Raw genomic sequence first — 19248 nt, 5'->3', positions numbered from 1 at the left:
TACAAAACAGGCCAGCACCCAAAGATGAGGATGAAATGATGGAGGCTATTTTTGAGTGCATTGACAGGTTGTTTCGTATTGTTAGACCAAGGAAATTGCTTTATATGGCAATTGATGGAGTTGTAAGTATTTTTGTATAAAAAATAAAAGAAAAAAAAAAAGAACGGAAACGGAAAAAATACAAAATTAACTGCAATATGCAATGCACACTGTCACATAGGCGCCCAGAGCTAAAATGAATCAACAAAGATCTCGACGATTTCGAGCCTCGAAAGAAACAACAGAGAAAATTAATGAAATTCAAAGGATACGTTCCGATTTAGCCAATAAAGGAACGCCTTTGCCTCCTGAAAAACCGAAAGAAGAACATTTCGACAGTAACTGTATCACGCCGGTTTGTAATAATAAAGAAAAATATAAAGAGAAATATGTTTCTATTTAAAATATTTTTAAATTATTTATTTAAATTATAAATGTAATATTTTAGAGCTTTATATAAGCTATATCTATATTTTATTTTTATAATTAAAGTTTTTTGATTAATTTTTAGTTTTAAATCGAAATTTTACTAATAAAAATATGTATATTATTTATATATCAAAAGCTTTTTTCTAGGGCACACCGTTTATGGCAAGATTATCAGCATGCTTGCATTACTATATTCATGAACGTTTAAATAATGACCCAGGTTGGAGAAATATTAAAGTGATATTAAGTGATGCTAACGTTCCCGGCGAAGGAGAACATAAAATAATGGATTTCATACGGCGACAAAGATGTAAATTTTTATATTTATATTTACATTATATTACCTAGAAATACTATAAAACTTTTTATTAATTTTATAGCACAACCTGATCACGATCCCAACACGCAACATGTTTTATGCGGAGCAGATGCTGATTTAATTATGTTGGGTCTTGCTACGCATGAACCTAATTTTACAATTATTCGCGAAGAGTTTAAACCAAATAAGCCAAAACCATGCGATATATGTGGTCAGTTAGGACATGAAATGCGAGAGTGTACAGGAGCTGAACCGAATCAAGGACAGGAGGAAAATGCATTTGGATCTGAATGCCAGTACATATTTGTGCGATTAAATGTTCTCAGAGAATATTTAGAGAAAGAATTATCTATGCCAAATCTACCATTTAAATATGATTTTGAACGAGCTATCGATGATTGGGTGTTCATGTGTTTCTTCGTAGGGAATGATTTTCTACCGCATCTCCCTTCTCTAGAAATTAGGGAAGGCGCAATTGACAGACTTGTTTCTTTATATAAAAAAGCAGTTTATAAAACAGGAGTATGTAATATTTCTTAAAAAAAAAAAAAAGTTACTAACTTATATAATGATCATGTTTTTTTAAGGGATATAGTTATTATATGGAATGCTCACAAGTATTTAATCACTTTTCTTATTGGACATTTATTTTTTCATTATGTCTTGAAGATTTAAGATTTAATATTTTCCTATTTTTTAATTTCTACATGTAAATATTCTGGATAATTGTTTTGAAAGTTTAAATTTTTTCTTAGAGATTGTTATTAAATTAAATAAAAACAACAAAATTTTATTTTTTCATTTCTTTAGTACTAATTAAAAAAGTAATAAGTAAAAGATTTTATTTATATTTAATTAGTGGTAATTAAAGTTAATAAAATAATATTTTCTATATTTAAATTTAAATTAGTAGAATAGAAGTAAAGTTTTTTATGTAAATTTATTATCAACTATATTTATTATTTGTTGACAATATAGTTGTACAATACCATATCAGTTAAATGATTCACTATAATTTGAAAAAAAAAAAATTAAATTTATCTGCATTTATATATTTAATAATTAATTTGATTCATATATATATATGCATCTTTTTAAATTTAATAAATTTGAAAAAAGAGATCTATCATTTTAATCTTAAGCAAATTATGGCAAGTGTCTTTTATAGAAAATATATTTGTAAATTATTTGCAGGGTTTTTTAACAGACAGTGGTGACGTTAATTTAGATCGTGTACAATTAATAATGTCAGATCTCGGTGATGTAGAAGATGAAATCTTTAAGAAAAGACAACAAAATGAACTAGCGTTTAAGCAACGTGAGAAGGACAAGAAGAGGAGACACGAAATTATTAGTAACTTTAAACCAAAATGGATTCCTGCAGGACAATTTGCACCGACTGTAAGATTTCAAATTTATAACAGTAATTATATATTTAAGAAACTAATATTAGATTTAATTTGATTGTAACTTTTGTAAATAAAATTTCTGATTGATTGTTGCAAGAAAAATTAATATAAAATGAGTGTTGAGACGTAAGAAGAAATTTTCAGGATATTCTCTATATACATAATAATTCGGAAAAATCTTTGCAGGCCCTTGGACAGACAGTGAAACCTATAGAAAATGCACGTTATGAAGCTTATCAAATGCGCGTGCAGGGTAGAAATTACAATACGAATGCTGCTGACAATACAAATGCTAATCATGCCTTAGAGAGTATGTTAAGACCCGAGGTATTAATTTCAACTTCTTTTTCTAACAACTCTATACATTCTCTATACATCTTTTCTAACAACTCTATACATCTGAGATTTTCGAAAAATGTTTTTTATAATACATATGTAATATATTTACATATACTTATGACTTGTATACCTTGCCCTTAATTTTTATATATTATGAAGAATGCAGACAATAGAGGACAAAAACGTAAAATTGAAGAAGTAACAGCAGAGGATAATGATGATGATGACCAGTCGCATGATGAAGTACGACTGTGGGAGGATGGTTTCAAAGATCGATATTATGAATCTAAATTCGATGTCTCTCCTGATAATTTTGCCTTTAGGTAATAATGAATGAATATAAATGACAACTAGATGGGACAATTTTTATATTCGCGAACACGCATTTGCCGAGTTAAATAAATAATATTTATTTCGAAGGATTACTCCATATGTAGATATTTATTTATACTTGTTTGTTTCTAGAAATAACGTTGCTTTGCAATACGTACGTGGTTTGTGTTGGGTCTTACGATATTATTATCAAGGTTGCGCGTCATGGAGATGGTACTTCCCGTACCACTATGCGCCGTTCGCAAGCGACTTTATTAATATCGGTGGTCTCTCTACAGAATTTGAGAAAGACACTATACCGGTAAGACATTGCAAAATATAAATGTTTGCGTGTATCTATTTCATGATTTAATGACGTTTTCTTTTTGCAGTTTCGTCCATTAGAGCAATTAATGGGTGTATTTCCTGCTGCTAGTAATAAACATGTACCTGCACCATGGGCAAAATTAATGACTGATCCAGTATGTATAACGATCAGAGAAATAGTTAAAAAACATGATACTATATTAGTATTTTTACAATTGAATTAATATGGCTTTGCAAGCTATTGCAAGCATTATATTGCTGCTTATCACTTATTCGAAATAATTTTTATCTTTTTTTTTTCTAATATTTTTTCTAATATACTCTCAAACTTTAATATACTAGAAGCAGGTACAAGCATTAGATAAATAACAAAAACACTACATAATAATTAAACATATATTAAAATAAGATAAAATTATAGAAGAAGAAATTAAGAAAAAGAATTGGATCTCAGATAGTTTATTGTTTTTAGTAAATTTATTTTTTAGACATATGAATTTTTTGTGGAATTTGATATATATAAAACATGTCATCTTTGTTACTTCATGTGGTTTCTTTTTTTTATATATATATTTATTTATTTATTATGTATTATATATTTATAGAAATCTCCAATTATTGACTTTTATCCAGAAGATTTTAAAATTGACTTAAATGGAAAGAAATTTGCATGGCAAGGTGTAGCTCTGCTTCCGTTTGTCGATGAAAAAAGATTATTCAAAGCTTTAGCGCCATATTACGATAGTTTGACAGAAGCAGAAAGTGAGTGATATATTTTTTAAATTGTTATATCTTATAACACACATAAATCTTTTAATCTTTCTATATAATTATCTTCGAAATTTAGTGATTGTTCAAAGAAATATTACTTTATTTTCTCTAAGAAAAACATTACATAAAAGTAAAATTTATATATGTGTTTAAATGTTTATACATTTCAATATAACTTTGTCTCAACTATTGTCCAAAATTAACATTGATCTGATACATCTTTCTGAAACATTAGTTGCAGATATGTCATATAGAAAGATTAATATGAGATATTGTATAAGTATATATTGAATCAAGTTTCTAATATTAATGTTATATTCTTATTTTTAGAAAAAAGAAACATTCGCGGTAATGATAGACTGTATATTGGTATAGGAAACAGCAATTATAATTTTATAAAAGGTTTATATACGAATCATGTAGAATTTGATAAGGAAATTGAAATAAGTGTAGACGGTATGCGAGGCACTGTACTGTTATCGGAAGATTGCGTGAGTGACGGGGGCACATTACCTTCACCTGTGAGAGGTCTGCCAGTCAGGAATAATAAAGTGTATTGGTTCGTATACATTTACACACGATACGATGATATAAATACAGTAGGACATGAATAGCTATCTCTCATCACATATCGCTACTCCTTGTCTTCTTTTTCATCAATGTCGCGTTACCTCCACATATTATCACGGTGACGCGCAGTCACAATTACTCCCATATATTTGAGAGACTTGACAATGTTACATATGCAAATGCGTTCACGCAATTGTAGTTTTGCACTGTAGTGAGAACAACTTTCTTATTTCAAAAATTTCCGCTCCTTTAACGCCATATTGCAAAAGTTAGTTTCCTGCTGTATCCGAAAATTAATTACAATTACTTAACGTAATAATTTTTTGATATCACTGAAAATCTAAATATATATCTCTCGATTTATAGTATCAAATTCGAGGATCCCAAATACAGTAGCAATCACATTTTTCTCGCTCGCAAACTAAAAGGAGCTAAAGAACCACTGCGCGTCTTGAAACCGCAAGATTTTGAGGCTATGAATCGCAATAATGGAAATCAGTGGAAGCCACAAATCGGTTTTACTCGATCTACGCAATCCGCTTCGTTAGGACAGGCAGGACACAGAATGCTCGAGTAAGTATCATTATTACTACAATCAAGCATTTATATGGCATATAAATATAAGTAAACTCTCGCATAGTGCGATAGAGAAATTTCAAATTTTTTAAATTTTTATACTTATAAATTCTCTTCGATTATACTTCAGATTACATAATGAAGAAATGCTATTAAATCCCTCTCTGTTTTGTTTTAAAATGTAATAAAAAATATGTTATCATTATAATCTTAAAGAATGCTTTTATGCTTCTTTAACTTATAATAAATAATTCTTTGATTTTTGAATTTTATATAACTCATATTATATAACACAATTATAAGATGTAAAATATGTCTTTGTGAAGGATCTACATATACTGCTGATCAATGTATATAAAAAATTTTTAATTATAAAAATTAATTTGAGGAAACTATTGTTTTTTTCTTAATGAAGAATATTTTATTAGCACTATTGTGTTAATTAATTGTTAAATAAGACAAAAAATTGCAACAAACAAAATTTATATTTGCAGACATCATACAAACCATAATAGACTGCCGATGTATGCCAATGTCCCTCCACCAGTGAATTTATATCAGCAATATCATGGTAAGTCATTTTATTTTTGTACACATGCACATAGACTTATATTAAAAGTCAATGATATATCATGTAAAATTATAATGCTAAAGAAAAAAATATGGAGAGGTATATTTGACAAAATATATTCATATAAATGTCTTCATGTCTTCTATGTGTAAATATAACATCGATATCTCGTTTTCAATTTTTAATATTTAGAAATATTACTCTAAGTTATTATGCACTTAGGATGTCTACAAATATGATATGGCTAATCTAAAGATACCTAGTACATAAATCCAATAAAAAAAAATATGAATCTTTTGGAATATAAATCTGATAAACATATAACGACCAATTTGATATATTATGAAGATGTATTACGCTATTTTATTTGGCTAATTTTGCGACTTGGAGATTTGAAAGGGGGTGATGTATCGATCGATGACAGGTCGTCGAAACTTTTGGCGTAGGTACGTAGGTACGTAGGTGATATGCGGGACGTGTTTATATGATGAGAGGGAACTTTGCCGCATGGGAATGGGAAGGGAATGAATTGGAGGGTCGAAGAGAAAAAGAGGAAAGGAAAGAGAGAAAGAGAAGACTTACTACGCGTGGCGACCCTAACGAAAGAGCGTTTCGCAATCAGTCAGTCAGTCAGTCAGTCAATCGTTTTCTAACTGGAACCAGTTTCTCCTACTACTTGTGTCGCCCCTTGTTCTTCTCCGACAATACTGAGATTATAGAAAAGTCGCGAAATTAAAGCGCATGCACGCGATTTCTTCGAATTTTCTGTCTATTAGAACACTTATCCCCTTTTCGCGATACGTGAATTTTATTTAGTTGAATTTAAAGGATCATTTAAAATGTCGATAATAACTAATTTCGATTAATCACGAACGCATGATATATGTAGCAATAAAATATTACTCAATCTGTTTATATCTGTTTAAATTAAAAAATGGTTTGGACATGCGAGAATCAACAACATATAAAATAAGAGGGGAATAGGAAACTAGTAGCATATATTATTATTTCAACTATCATCAATTAGAAAATAACATCAAAAAGCATTATATAACACAATAACTGACACTTAAAAAAACACTTATATAAAACTTATTACGCGACACCTGATTAGTCAAGGATGGTGCAGGAGTTGGCGCGGAAAGGATGATAGAAGTGGGGGACCGGATAAGGAGGGGGCGGGACGCGAAGCCGAGGGGGGCCCTTCGGTCCCTGGATTAGCTCCGAGGGTAGTTCGTCACGTAGAGCGTGACTCCGGCCGTTTTGTTGTTTGGCACGTTGTCGTCGCGCACTGACGGTTCCCCGGGTTGCGCCCAATTATAAAACAAACGCGGCGCACTCCATAATTATCCAATTAGCAGACGTGCCTACCTACCTACCCCGCATCTACCCGCCTCCCCGCCTCCTCCTCGTCGTTCTCGGCGTCCGTTTTCCTATATTGTCGCGTTCCCAGATCGCGTTCGCTCGTAGTCTATTGTTAATCCCGCAATACACGCAGAAGTGATGGAAAATATAATTAAAAGAAATAACGATCAATATATTTTACTCCACAGCAATTTATTTATTACTTAAACTGTACAAGCAACAATTACGTCTAGAAAGAATTTTTTTGTTTTTTACACCAACTTGCATGGGAAAATAAATAAATTTTACATTAAATAAGTAAATTTTTAATAAATGGTTAGAAAATATGCGCACACTTCTATATGTACTCTCTATGTACTCTCAAATATTTGAGAAAATTGCTCGAATTCTTACTTTGCAAATTAGTCCATGATTTGAAAATATAGCGTCTCGGATATTAAATGTTTAAGCAGGAAGATTTGAAAACATATTTGATCCATTCTATTCGTGATCTATTGATTCTAGTAATCATTATCATTTTATTTTATTTTTTGCTGAAATTTGAAATTTATATTGATTATTTTTTGTAATTTTTATTTTATTTACAATATATTATATGTAATTTCCTATACGCGTTTATATCTTAGTTATATCTTATATTCTGTTGAGCCTCGAATCTTATCTATCGATTGTCTTTATGCGCGAGTATAAAAACAAAACATTATATGGGGTACGATGAATGTGTGTGATTGATTTACCGAGGGGAGTAAATGCCACGCACAGACAAGAGCCGAACCCTCGAGAAAGTAAGTGTCGCAGATACGAAATGGTCTTTCCGTGAAAAACGTAAGAGGCTCGCACTTTTGTCCTCGTGCGACGCGATTTTATTTTAAGACGCGACTTTATTTCTTAGTTCAAAATTCAAAATCATAAGATTGATGAAATTGTAATTTTCAATTAATTAATTTATTAAATTGAAAATCTTAATCTCAGATAAGATGTTAATATTTATACTACATATGTATAAAAAAATTTTTTTAATTTTAATTTGAATTTGGGAAAAATATTTTAACGCGCAAAATTAATTTATTTATTTTAATATGTGTTTTCTAATGACTAGTTGCGAATTTTTAGCTCTAGTATTCTTTTTGGATTTCGAAGATTAATATATTGTAAGTAAATTTAATTAATACATAATAAATATTAATACAAAACAATTTCGACATTAAAAATAAAACATAAAATAATAAATATGCATACAGACATGTATATACTTATTATTTGATCTCTTAAAAAAGATAAAAGATGAGAAATTTTAATAAACATTTACTATTATTGCGTGAGGGAAACTGAGCTAAGTTTTACAAGTTTTATATATATGAATTAAAATGTTTAAATAAAATCAATTGAAATTTATAGCATATAGGACATTGTGAATATTATAAGCTTTTTTAGAAAGACCAAGCACATTTATTTAGCAGGATACGACTTTTTAAATTGTAACGAAATGGCTATCAAGACAGTTATAATCAAATGAAGAAATGCTAGTTTGAGGTCGATTACAAAATTCAATTCTTATTATTAGTAAAAGAGTTTTAAAATATATAATTTTAAATAATGTGATATATTTGAAAGTCGCAAATTTGAATTTTATTTCTTTAATGGAGATGTCATTTTAAAAATAATCAAGTTATTATTATATTTAGAATTTTAACGTTTATTCTAAATTTTTGTGAATTATTAAAATATTTCTTTCTATATCTTATTATTCTATATCTTGTAAAGATACATAATATATTAAATTGCAATATATGTAATGTAATGTAACAGCAGTAATGTAATGTAACAGCAATACTTCTGAAAATTGTTAAGAGTTTATCAAATATATTTTTGAGAATTTTGCATTTACGGGCTGAATCCATGAGAGTCAGATAGGAGAGATTTTACTTTGCATGATGCATAACAATAAATTAATAGAAATGTGAAAGATCTTAAATTTAATATACTCTTTGCTATTTCTGTCAATTAACTTTGATAAATAGAAAAATAGAAAAAATAAAAAAGATAGAAAAAAGAAGCATATTGTTAATTGATAGAAATGGAAAAAATATAGTTTATTCTTGACTTCTTATTAATGTTAGAATAATTAATATTATAATATTTTGTTTCCCTGATTCATATTTATTATTTATCTATATCACTTATTTTTGTAATTTCTTTGTTTTGATAGACGGCAAGAGGACTTGCTCTTGAATGTATATACAGCAAACAAAAAATTATTAGGCTCTCTTCAAGGTTCCCTTGCGCAAAGGTTTTTTAAGCTGTGCCGCGAATCTAAGCACGCTCGCATCGTGCATTATTAACCCGGTATGTGATGTTAGGTAGGCGACGTAGGCGAGCGAGTAAACAAGTAAACGGTATCTCCGTTGGAAGGGATGGGGCAATGAGAAGAGAAGGGGGAGGAGGGAGACGGTCATACTTTGTTCATTCGTCTATCTCGGCGTTCAGATGACAGGTGCAGGGAGCCCTCGTTAGACAAATTAAGCAACCTTTCTGGCCTCGGTGTTATATCTTCGTCTACTTTCATCTCTGTGTCCATCTCTCTCTTTCTCTCCACGAGCGCGCGCGCACGCTTGTTCGTTCGTCCAGGACTGGTTTCAAGTGGACTGCAAACACTCGTGTAGCAGCAGCAGCAGCAGCAGCAGAGGCTCGGAATCGTGTAGAAACCGAGCATAAGACGAGTCCCCGGATCTGTAGGGCTACCGTGAAAAGATGCCGGTGACACGGTAGTTTCATCTTGAAGCCCCCAGCAAAGTTCTCGAAATTATCTTTTAACTCTTTTGATATACGTCTCACTTCCTTGAGGCAACTATCGGCGATTCTCGAGGGGAGCGATAGAAATGATTATAGTAAATGTGTCATAAAGCGAAATTGATGAATTTTATCTACTAGTTAAATAAAATATCGGACTAATATAATTGAAGCAGTTATATCGTATCTCTTTCTGAATTCTGTTTCTCGTTCAACGATATGGTATTTTTTTCAGGGTATATTTTTGATACAAAAAAGTTTTTGGGTGTGATATAAAAATCATTTTCTTGTTTCAAATTGACATTTTGCCTAACAAGCGACATATCATTTGTCGATCATTAATTTCTCTCTCTCTCTCTCTCTCTCTCTCTCTCTCTCTCTCTTTTTTTATTTTTTTTTTATTTTAAATGTTTTATCTTATTTTGCTTTGTGTATCATTTGAACATGTATTGGATACGTTAGCATGATATATACAATCAGTTTAGAATGCAAAGCGATTATTATAGTTTTATCATTTTCTTTTTTGATTTTTTTTTTTTTTTCATTGGATATTTCAGAACTAATTTTTTTTGCCGCGAACTTTACATATATAACTTTACAATTCCTCCGAAATTTCTTTTTTTAGTTTGTTATAAAATTATTTCATATTTTTCAAAGAGGAATAATTTTAAAAGGTCTGAGAGAACCGCTAAAAAAAAGTTACATCTTAGAAAACATTTTCTCTTTATAGTCCACAAACTTCGAATTTGTCATTAGTTAGTTTCTTTTGGCAAATTTTGAAGATTGATTAAATGATTAAATTTTTAGAATAATAATCACTGACGTTACATACGAAATAAAGAAAGTTTTTGTTGTTTCATTAGATGTTGTTGCGTTTTTAATAGCAGGTTGAGGGATGCAAGAACTAATTACAAAGCGACATGCTTTTCAGTGTTAACTTACTAGAAAACGGATGTACACGCGTATAAGTATTATACACGCGTGAAGAATTTTAAAAGAAAAGGAAGAGAAAAAGAGAGAGAGAGAGAGAGAGAGAGAGACGCGCAAAATGAAAGAAGAGAGGACGAAAGGTGCACGCCTTCTCTTCTTTACCGTTTCTTCTTTAACCGTTTATTCAACCACAGCCTCTATTCATGGTACGTTTATCTACCTGCGCATCATGGGATCCCCATTAAAGACGGGCTCCATTCACCTACGCGTGCAATGACGAATTTATCCCTCAGATCTTGGCAGAGAGAGGCAGTCAATGTCTACGGTTCTCTTTTGACCCTCGCCTCGAGATGGCAATGAGAGGAACATTTGATAATCCTTGACGCCAAAGACAGGCAGAAATTTAATCGCCATTGACTTGGTTTTTCAAAGAGTTACGAGGATAGCGCGTCTCGGACTCGTGTTTCGGGTCACTAATGTAATACAATACATGTGATTTCGTGGCCAATAAAATTTAAATTAATATTAACGGGATCTGTCAATCTCGTTATTGTATATATAGTATATCTATTGCTTTACATAATAATCTCCTCGCTTCATAGATGCATATATAATTTTTGCGAAACATTTTGCACACCAAGTATACATTTTCCATTTTTCTTTATTTTTACTTTATTTCCAACCTTCGTATTTTTTTCTCTTTTCTTCCTTTTTCTAAGTATATTATATAAATTGAATTTATAAGAGAATTCAGAATTTTGAACATGTCTTTTTAATTTATGTTAATGTGTCTTTAAGGATTTTAACAGTTTTATGAATTTCTGTATTAATTTTTATAAATTATTTAGAAATTAATTTTTTTTTTAATAAATTTGTATAATTTTTTGTTTTACCTAAATCGATTCTTCTACGTTGCTTTATACGCGCGTACAGAAGTATTAAAATAAAATATTGGAAAAGTGGATATTTTAAAAGATATTTTACAGCACATATATATTTGATATCCGAAAATCATTGGATATTCTTTTATTAACATTCTTCGGTCAATCGATTGTCGAATTGAAATAGATTTTTCTTTAGCGAAAATTTTGAGAAAAATTATTTTTGCAGATTTATCTTTCGCACGTTTTCATTTTTTTTTCTATTTTATATTCTTGTTATTTTTTACTACAATTAAAACTTAAATTTAAACTATTTCTTTACTATTATAGTAAAAAAATTCTACCAAAACTTAACAAAAAAATGTAATTTTTTAACTCCATCAAATTTAATTTACGGAAAACTTTTTTTTTTTTTTTAATCGTTTAAACTCGGAAATAATTTTTGTCAACAATAAGAAAAAATTGTCTCGAATTTTCATTGACCAGAGAATCTGCTGTTAGAAGAACGTATGGTTTTTTTTAGACTTTCTGTATGTATACATACAAAATATTTTGACACATAAATATATATGTTAAATATTTTCTCAGCTATTCATTTTTTGATTATTTAACTTGTTAATATTTTTATATAATTTTACACATAATAAAAAATACTCTAGAGTAAAAATTTCTTTTTATATAAATTGCTCTATTATTTTTGTGTATTATTTTTTTTCTCTTTAGTATACATTTTTTTTATTTACAATGTACCCCTATAATTCACACTAGAAATTATTAGGATATCTCAATATGAATATTCGAAAGGCTAGTCGCAACAAGCTGGTTAAATCACGCCGAAACGAGACGTATCTCGACGATCGCCGATCGTTGATATCGTAGGTGCGATGTAAATTAGTCGATGGACGATAATACCGAAAGAGAGCCAGGCGGCGGGTGCGGGACACATAAGGCATGAGGCTTCCGTTGTATGGGGATGACGGGGCGTCACCGGCAGCGCCGCGGCTAATTTCCTCGGCATTGAGCCGCATTGTGCTCTAAATCGGCCTTTCCGCCCTCGCGGGCTCACCCACCCACCGTAACCACGCATCGGAAAGCGCGAACCCTCCGTGAATTCGTCAGAGTCCATTGAAAAGAGAGAGAGAGGAGAGAGAGGGTCCAGTCTATTTTGTCTGTGTGATGCGCTGCTGTCTGTGTGAATAGCTTTAATAGAAACTAACTCTCTCGCCGATCTTTTCAACTTCTCCGCGCAAAAATCGTTGGTTGGGAGGAGGAAGAAAAATATAGATTCAAGATACATATTGATCGGAAAATTCGAGATTTATACGAAGTTTTGTACTCTTAGCGAGGGACAATCTATGCATAATTAAACAACTGAAAAACATTATAATATTGAAGTACATAAGTTTTCTTTGAGAATTATATGATTGATAATATATGTATGTATATATAAAATATTAATAATATTAATAATATATATAATATTAATGTTGATTAATATATATATAATAATTGATGATGTTTCTTTCGAGAAATATATTTTTCATCGCAGCTGCATTGATTCGTAAAATTAGAAGCGAGCATTTGCACTATAAAGTTTGTTTATACTTTTCGCTTTTGACAAGATATATGTGTGAATCGATAAAATATATTTTCTACGCTATAAAATTTATTTTAAGTATTATAATCTTAAGATATAATGTGTTAACAATTTAGATCTTTTTTTTTTTTTTAATAGAAGAACAATAGTTGAGTTTTTACAGCATCGGTAACGCGTATTCTCTTATCTATCGACAAGAAATTGCGGTATGGCTTAAGGATGCGTGAAAAACGAGAGGTGAGTGAGCGACTCAGGGTGTTGAGAGAGTTTTCTCTCTCTCTCTCTCTCTCTCTCTCTCTCTCTCTCTCTCTTTCTCTCCTTCTCATGAGGACTCCATCCGGTAGACAGTCTCACTAATTACACCGCGCCTCATTAGCGTGGAAGCACCGCTGTCACTTAAGGATACATACGACTACTTGTGTTCGGCTTTGTCAAAGATGACATTTTTTTGCTTAAGAGCGCGAGTGCTGCGATGAGAGGAAGATAGATAATGGCATTCGTGATTTTGTCGCGACTCGAAACGGAAGAAGATATTATCTCGATCTAAAAAGAGGGAGAGCGGTGGGGGAGGGAGGAGGCAACTGAAAAAATTTTTTATTTTCGAAGAATTCCGAAAACCGAACTTAGACATTAAAAAAATCAGTTCAATTATTTTCTTGTTTCTTTTTCTTCGAGATGTGCCTCTGTACGTAAACAAAGAAGAGATTGTACATAACTTTGATAAAACTGAAAACTATACGGCTCTCTTTTGCACTGGATAAAAATTTATTTAGAAATATATCACGAACACAATTACTTATACCTATATACTTATTTAATAACATATAAATTAAATATTATTTTTTATTTTTTTCTCTGCTTCAAATAAATAAAAAAAAAAGAAAAAAGAAAAATCTCTCTTAAATCGAAAGCAATCGGTTAATCTGTTTGCCCGTGATTTGTAAACATAGCTCACTCGATAGATCTTACTGGTGTAATGTTTGAATCTAATGGGCTACTTCAATTCTTCTCTTAGCCAGGTTGCTTTGATTATCAATTCCTCGCTTGACCGAACTTCGAGAGTCCGGCAGAAAAGACTATCCCCTCCCTTGACACGTCCAGCTCCTGATAAGCATGAAATTCTATTAGAGCACCGGTATACGCGATTTCGATTGGTGTGTCGTGAAGGGTCGGAGCAATTTCTAGTGATTGAACAGAATTAAATTTCTTCCCTGTGGCTACTGGCTCTGGAATGAGAATACATTGGTTTATTTAAAACAAGCACTTTTAATGTAAAATTTTATAAAACTAGCATTTTGCAATCGATTAACTTGAAATTTCGATGGAATCACGAGATGTCAGTGCACGCGTTGTACATAAAATCTCATAACTTTAATTTCGAAGGATGCTAAAATATTAAATTTGGAAATAAAACTTTTAATTGGTTTTTGCATATATACGCACATGCATGCATGCACGTACGTATACAAGTTTTATATATATAAATAAATATAATCAAATATAACAAAAATTTTTACTAAATTTGTAACCATTCCTTTTTTAATATATTTTTTTATCATGTTTTTTTATTATGAAAATATATGCATCATACGGTTAAAAATTTATTGACATCTGCAGATTTATATATCTTTCGAATTTGAAGCCATAAAATTTGTATGTATATTGATAAAATTTTCTATTGTTTACGAATGACAAATTTTTATCTGATTAATCGGTGACCGTCATTGTACCCTGAAAAAATATTTCAGTCAACGTCTCGTCGTGGTTATTCCTTGCCACATTTGACTTCCGGTTTCGCTTACATATCGCGTCGTCTCGAATTACATCCTCATGACCTAACTCGAAGAAGCAAACATCTTTCGTAATTGGGGTTGGTCTGTTTACCATAGTTTACTCACGAGAAGAGATCGAGGTTCAGAGTGGAAGGAGAGAGAAGGATAGGAGGTGGGAGGGGGATTGAAATTCGTGCGTTTCCTTCAGTCTCGTTCACGTGAATGAACCCTCCCTCTCGCTTCTTCTTCTTCTCGTGTAATACCCGCATAAAGGTAAATGGTTCGTATTTCCGAGAGATCATGAAAGGACAAGCCCGCTTGGGATCTTACACCTGTTCCGCATCCTCTCTTTCTCTCTCTCTAATTTCCTTCGCTTTATTCTCTCACATGATCCTGTTCGCGATATCCCGAGACTCCGAAATTCCGGGCAAACATTACGATATTAAAAATTGACGAAACTTTATTTAATTCTATTATTTCGTAAACATGTGACCGATCTTGATTCTCACGCTTATATAAATTGTACTTGTTTCTCTTGATGACGAGAGACTTGGAAAATAGAGGATATTACATGCGGCTATTTTTTTCTTGAAACTCGATCGAAATATATATTTTTCACATTTGATTATTTTCATTTATATCTTTGAAGTCAGACAATGTTGAACATTATTAAATGATTTATATAAAATTAAAAGTAATAATATAATAGTATAATAATATTTTAATAATATTAAAATTTTTTAATAATGTAATTTGATAATTTTAAAAAAATCTTTATCGATTGTTTGCGATTCTCGAAATCACATGTGATTTCGGTGACTTTAATTTTTCAGACGAATTCTTGGAGAAATTTTATTACATCTCGATACGGAAATCTCGCAAGATTTATGTACTATAAGTGGTTCGGCGAGCTGTAAGAAAAACTCGTCGTCTCTTCGACCCGCTCCTATTCTCAGCATCCCGCTTTTTCCTTCGGCCCTTCGTACTCTTTCCTCTTTCGCTTTTATTCCAATTAACCTTGAAGCCACGAAGCGCCTAGGAGCGGTTCGCCACGGGATATATGAGGGAGAGCCCATCGTATATAAAGGGAGCAGTCGAATGAGATTAATTCAAAAATGTCGACGAGCTCTCGCGCCCCTCGGTGCGCGCACTCGTTTTCACGATAAAAAAGCTTTATAGAACGTAATCAAATGCGAGGACACTATGCCTTTGTAATAGGAAATTTCATTTTGCGTAAAAAGTAAATTTTTGATAAACGTACATTTGAAAACACTTCTATCTTCAGAGGCCATTGCTACAAAAAGAAACAAGCTTTACATACTAAATTCTTTTTAAATTTTGCTGTATTTTTTTTTAGAAAAATTTACAATTATCGAGAACATCTTCTTTCATTCTTCGCAATTCTTGTTATTTTTTCAAGATGCATGCTAGAATTGAAATTTCTCTTCTACTTTAGATTTCATTCTTCAAACATCTATTATGATAATGATTTTATTTAATTTATGATTTTGAAAAATTATTTTTCGAAAACTGTTTCTTAAGACTTCTAAATGGGAAACGGTTTCTTAACTATTTAAAGTGGAAAGTAAAAGCTCAATTTCTATATAAATGAAATCTATTCAACTTCTCTAAAATGTATGACATGAGAAGATTCAAGTTCAAAAGTAGGAGTAAAATTTCGACTTGAGAGAAGAATATTAACATGAATTTTAAAGATGATGACCATGTAGCGTTCTATTTCTCTCAATTATATTTATTCTCTTCTTACCCGTCGCCGATTTTAAGTAATGTGATAAACAAGGCATCCTTTTCTTTTTTTTTTATTCGCAGTTTAACGTAACTTTCTCGCGCTCGGTTGCCTCAGGAATCCGCATCGTGATTCGGACACGTTTGAAATATCGGGAAACCGCAGTGTGGTGCTCGAAATCCGACGTTAGTATCCTCGTAGAAAGTAAAGAAAAGGTGAGTCGATCCCCGGAGGATGCGGTTTTCCACCTCATTTCCGCGCGAAGTGAGGGAACAACGAGAGAGGGAGAGAAAGAAAGAGAGAGAGAGAGAGAGATTGTGGAGTAAGAATTCGGGATTTTCTTTTTCTCCCGCCCCCTCTTCAGTTTTCACCACTCTCTCAATCTCTTCTATTGTGCCCTCCCATAGCAAACGGTGAGGATCATCCGGCGAATCGGATTTTTGTAGGCGCCGCCGCAGTGAGCGATTTTTTTTTTTTCACGTAGCCGAACAATAACGTTCCTCTCGACAGCTTTCAAATCCACTTCCCGCAATAAGAGTATATATATTTGATGAATCAAATGTCGCTCGCTATAAAAACTGAAATAATTTTGTTTTTTAATAATTAATCTTACTAATAACAGTATCGGATTTTTTGCATAATAATGCATATTTTCCATAATTACATGACGTTTTGACGATATTTTTTTTTTTTAAATTTTTTATTTATATATATTTTAATCTCAATTTTCAATTTAATATACCTATTTTAATATATTTTAAACAATTAAATTATTTTTTTCTCAACCTATTTATCCTCTTTTTGTTTTATCCAAACCTTTTTTTTTAACCTTTAAGTGACAAACTTGATTTACTTCTATCTATTCGAGGTATACAAAGTAGGAGCTCAATTGCTATATAAATTCTTTATGGAATTCATAAACGCGAGAGAATTGAGGTTGAATATAGGAGGGATATGTCGGCTTGTCAGTCTCCTCCGTCGTCGGAAGTGTGAAATACCATATAAATGCGTACTTGAAATTTGGTATCCGAGATACGTTCGGAATCTCGCAAATCGTATCGGGTTTCTCTAAGTCGTCATGGCTAGAGATCTCTTCTCGGTCAGGTTCTTCGGAGTGGCCTCGAAGTGATCTTTGGTCGCCTCGACTTGTTGACCTATCGTCCCATTCCTGAAGGATCCAGTTTCTTCGTATCTTCGAGAACTTGGCTAACGACCATGTACGAGGGGCAGCCCATCGTGTTTTATTGGCCTAGCACGCGGAATCTTTCCGGAAAAAGCGGATTCTCCTTGGCATTTCTGCGGTACAGAAATCGGCTCGCACTGCGTTCTCGTAGAGACACCGAGCGTTTAATGAGTAGAATAAAATATTTTCTTTATTACCATTTCATTCGCTGAATTTATTTCTCAAGAATCTTGTTCTCACTAAAATAAAGAGATAAAATAAAATAAATAATAATGAAGGATAAAATTGTATTTTTAAAATTTTATCTTCACTACATTATATACATATATACACTGCATGTAAATTTCTATTTCTGTAATCAAAATGGACATTTTAGCATTACAATATAAGAGAAAGATGACGCGTGGAGCAAAAGGCATCGATGAATATTATTAGCATTCGCTTAATAAAAACCATCGTAAAGAGAGAAATAGATGATTATTTCGATGCAGAGCGTTTCGTATAGAGGAGGCAAAAATCCCCGCGTACGCACCTACACGATCAACTACTTTAGGCTCTTCGAAGAGCCCTTGATTTCGCAATCCGAGAGTACGAAGGTCTTGCGGCGCATAAAACGAGGGTGAGAGAGAAAGGGAGAAGAAACGCGCCGCGTCTAAATCCCTTAGAAAGAAGGGAGAAAGAAAAGAAAGAGAGAAAGAGAGAGAGAGAGAGGAACCCCCTCGGTCGGCGGTGCCCCTTTTCGCGGCGTAGCGTTTGTAAGAGACGACGATTCCCTTTGCGAGGAATAAATCTCCACTAAGCGAGACGGAGCGAAGCATATTTACAACCGGAGAAAAGAAAGAGAAAGAGAGGATGAAATCGCGGAAGGGGTACGAAAAAGAGGGCGATGGGAGTGAAGCATCCTCGACAATTCTAGGATACTCCTTGCCGGTATCCCGGGGTCCTTGCTGTACAAGGACCATTCTCTTCCTCTTCTTCTTCTTCTTCTTCTTCCTCCTCCTCTTCGTCAACGTACTCATTTTTACACGAACATCTCTTATTCTTCTGTCTCTCCTTTTCTCTCTCTCTCTCTCTCTTTCTTTCTATCTCTTCCTCTTCTTGTCTCTCTTTTTTTCGTTATACACCCATCATTTTGTTTCTTTTTCGCTTACGTTCCGCCATGTATCCTTCCTCGTTTCTTCCTCTATCTTCTCTTTCGTCGCCAACTAAAGTTTGCAACACTTGCCCTGTGACGATTCTTCAATCGCATTTCGTACCTTTCCCATTTGCTCCTCGAAATGATCGTATAAGATCAATACGGCCAATTACGATCAGAATGATC

At 32.3% G+C, this 19248-nt stretch overlaps 1 protein-coding gene across 1 annotated transcript in view; it reads left to right on the top strand.

The window, feature by feature from the left end:
* The window catches only part of LOC126857731 (5'-3' exoribonuclease 2 homolog), a 35331-nt gene that overhangs the window by 1886 nt on the left and 14197 nt on the right, over positions 1-19248 (top strand). The window contains exons 3-15 of the mRNA XM_050607445.1: positions 11-122; positions 221-394; positions 616-778; positions 849-1309; positions 1982-2188; positions 2383-2523; positions 2695-2858; positions 3001-3169; positions 3240-3329; positions 3780-3936; positions 4276-4504; positions 4882-5088; positions 5586-5662. Of these exons, the coding sequence (XP_050463402.1) occupies positions 11-122; positions 221-394; positions 616-778; positions 849-1309; positions 1982-2188; positions 2383-2523; positions 2695-2858; positions 3001-3169; positions 3240-3329; positions 3780-3936; positions 4276-4504; positions 4882-5088; positions 5586-5662 (2351 nt within the window). The remainder of the gene's footprint in view (positions 1-10; positions 123-220; positions 395-615; positions 779-848; positions 1310-1981; positions 2189-2382; positions 2524-2694; positions 2859-3000; positions 3170-3239; positions 3330-3779; positions 3937-4275; positions 4505-4881; positions 5089-5585; positions 5663-19248) is intronic.

Source organism: Cataglyphis hispanica, chromosome 2 (assembly GCF_021464435.1).
Source record: "Cataglyphis hispanica isolate Lineage 1 chromosome 2, ULB_Chis1_1.0, whole genome shotgun sequence".
NCBI lineage: Eukaryota > Metazoa > Arthropoda > Insecta > Hymenoptera > Formicidae > Cataglyphis > Cataglyphis hispanica.
The sequence above is the reverse complement of the archived record's forward strand: the minus strand, read 5'-3'. Positions and strand labels throughout refer to the sequence as shown.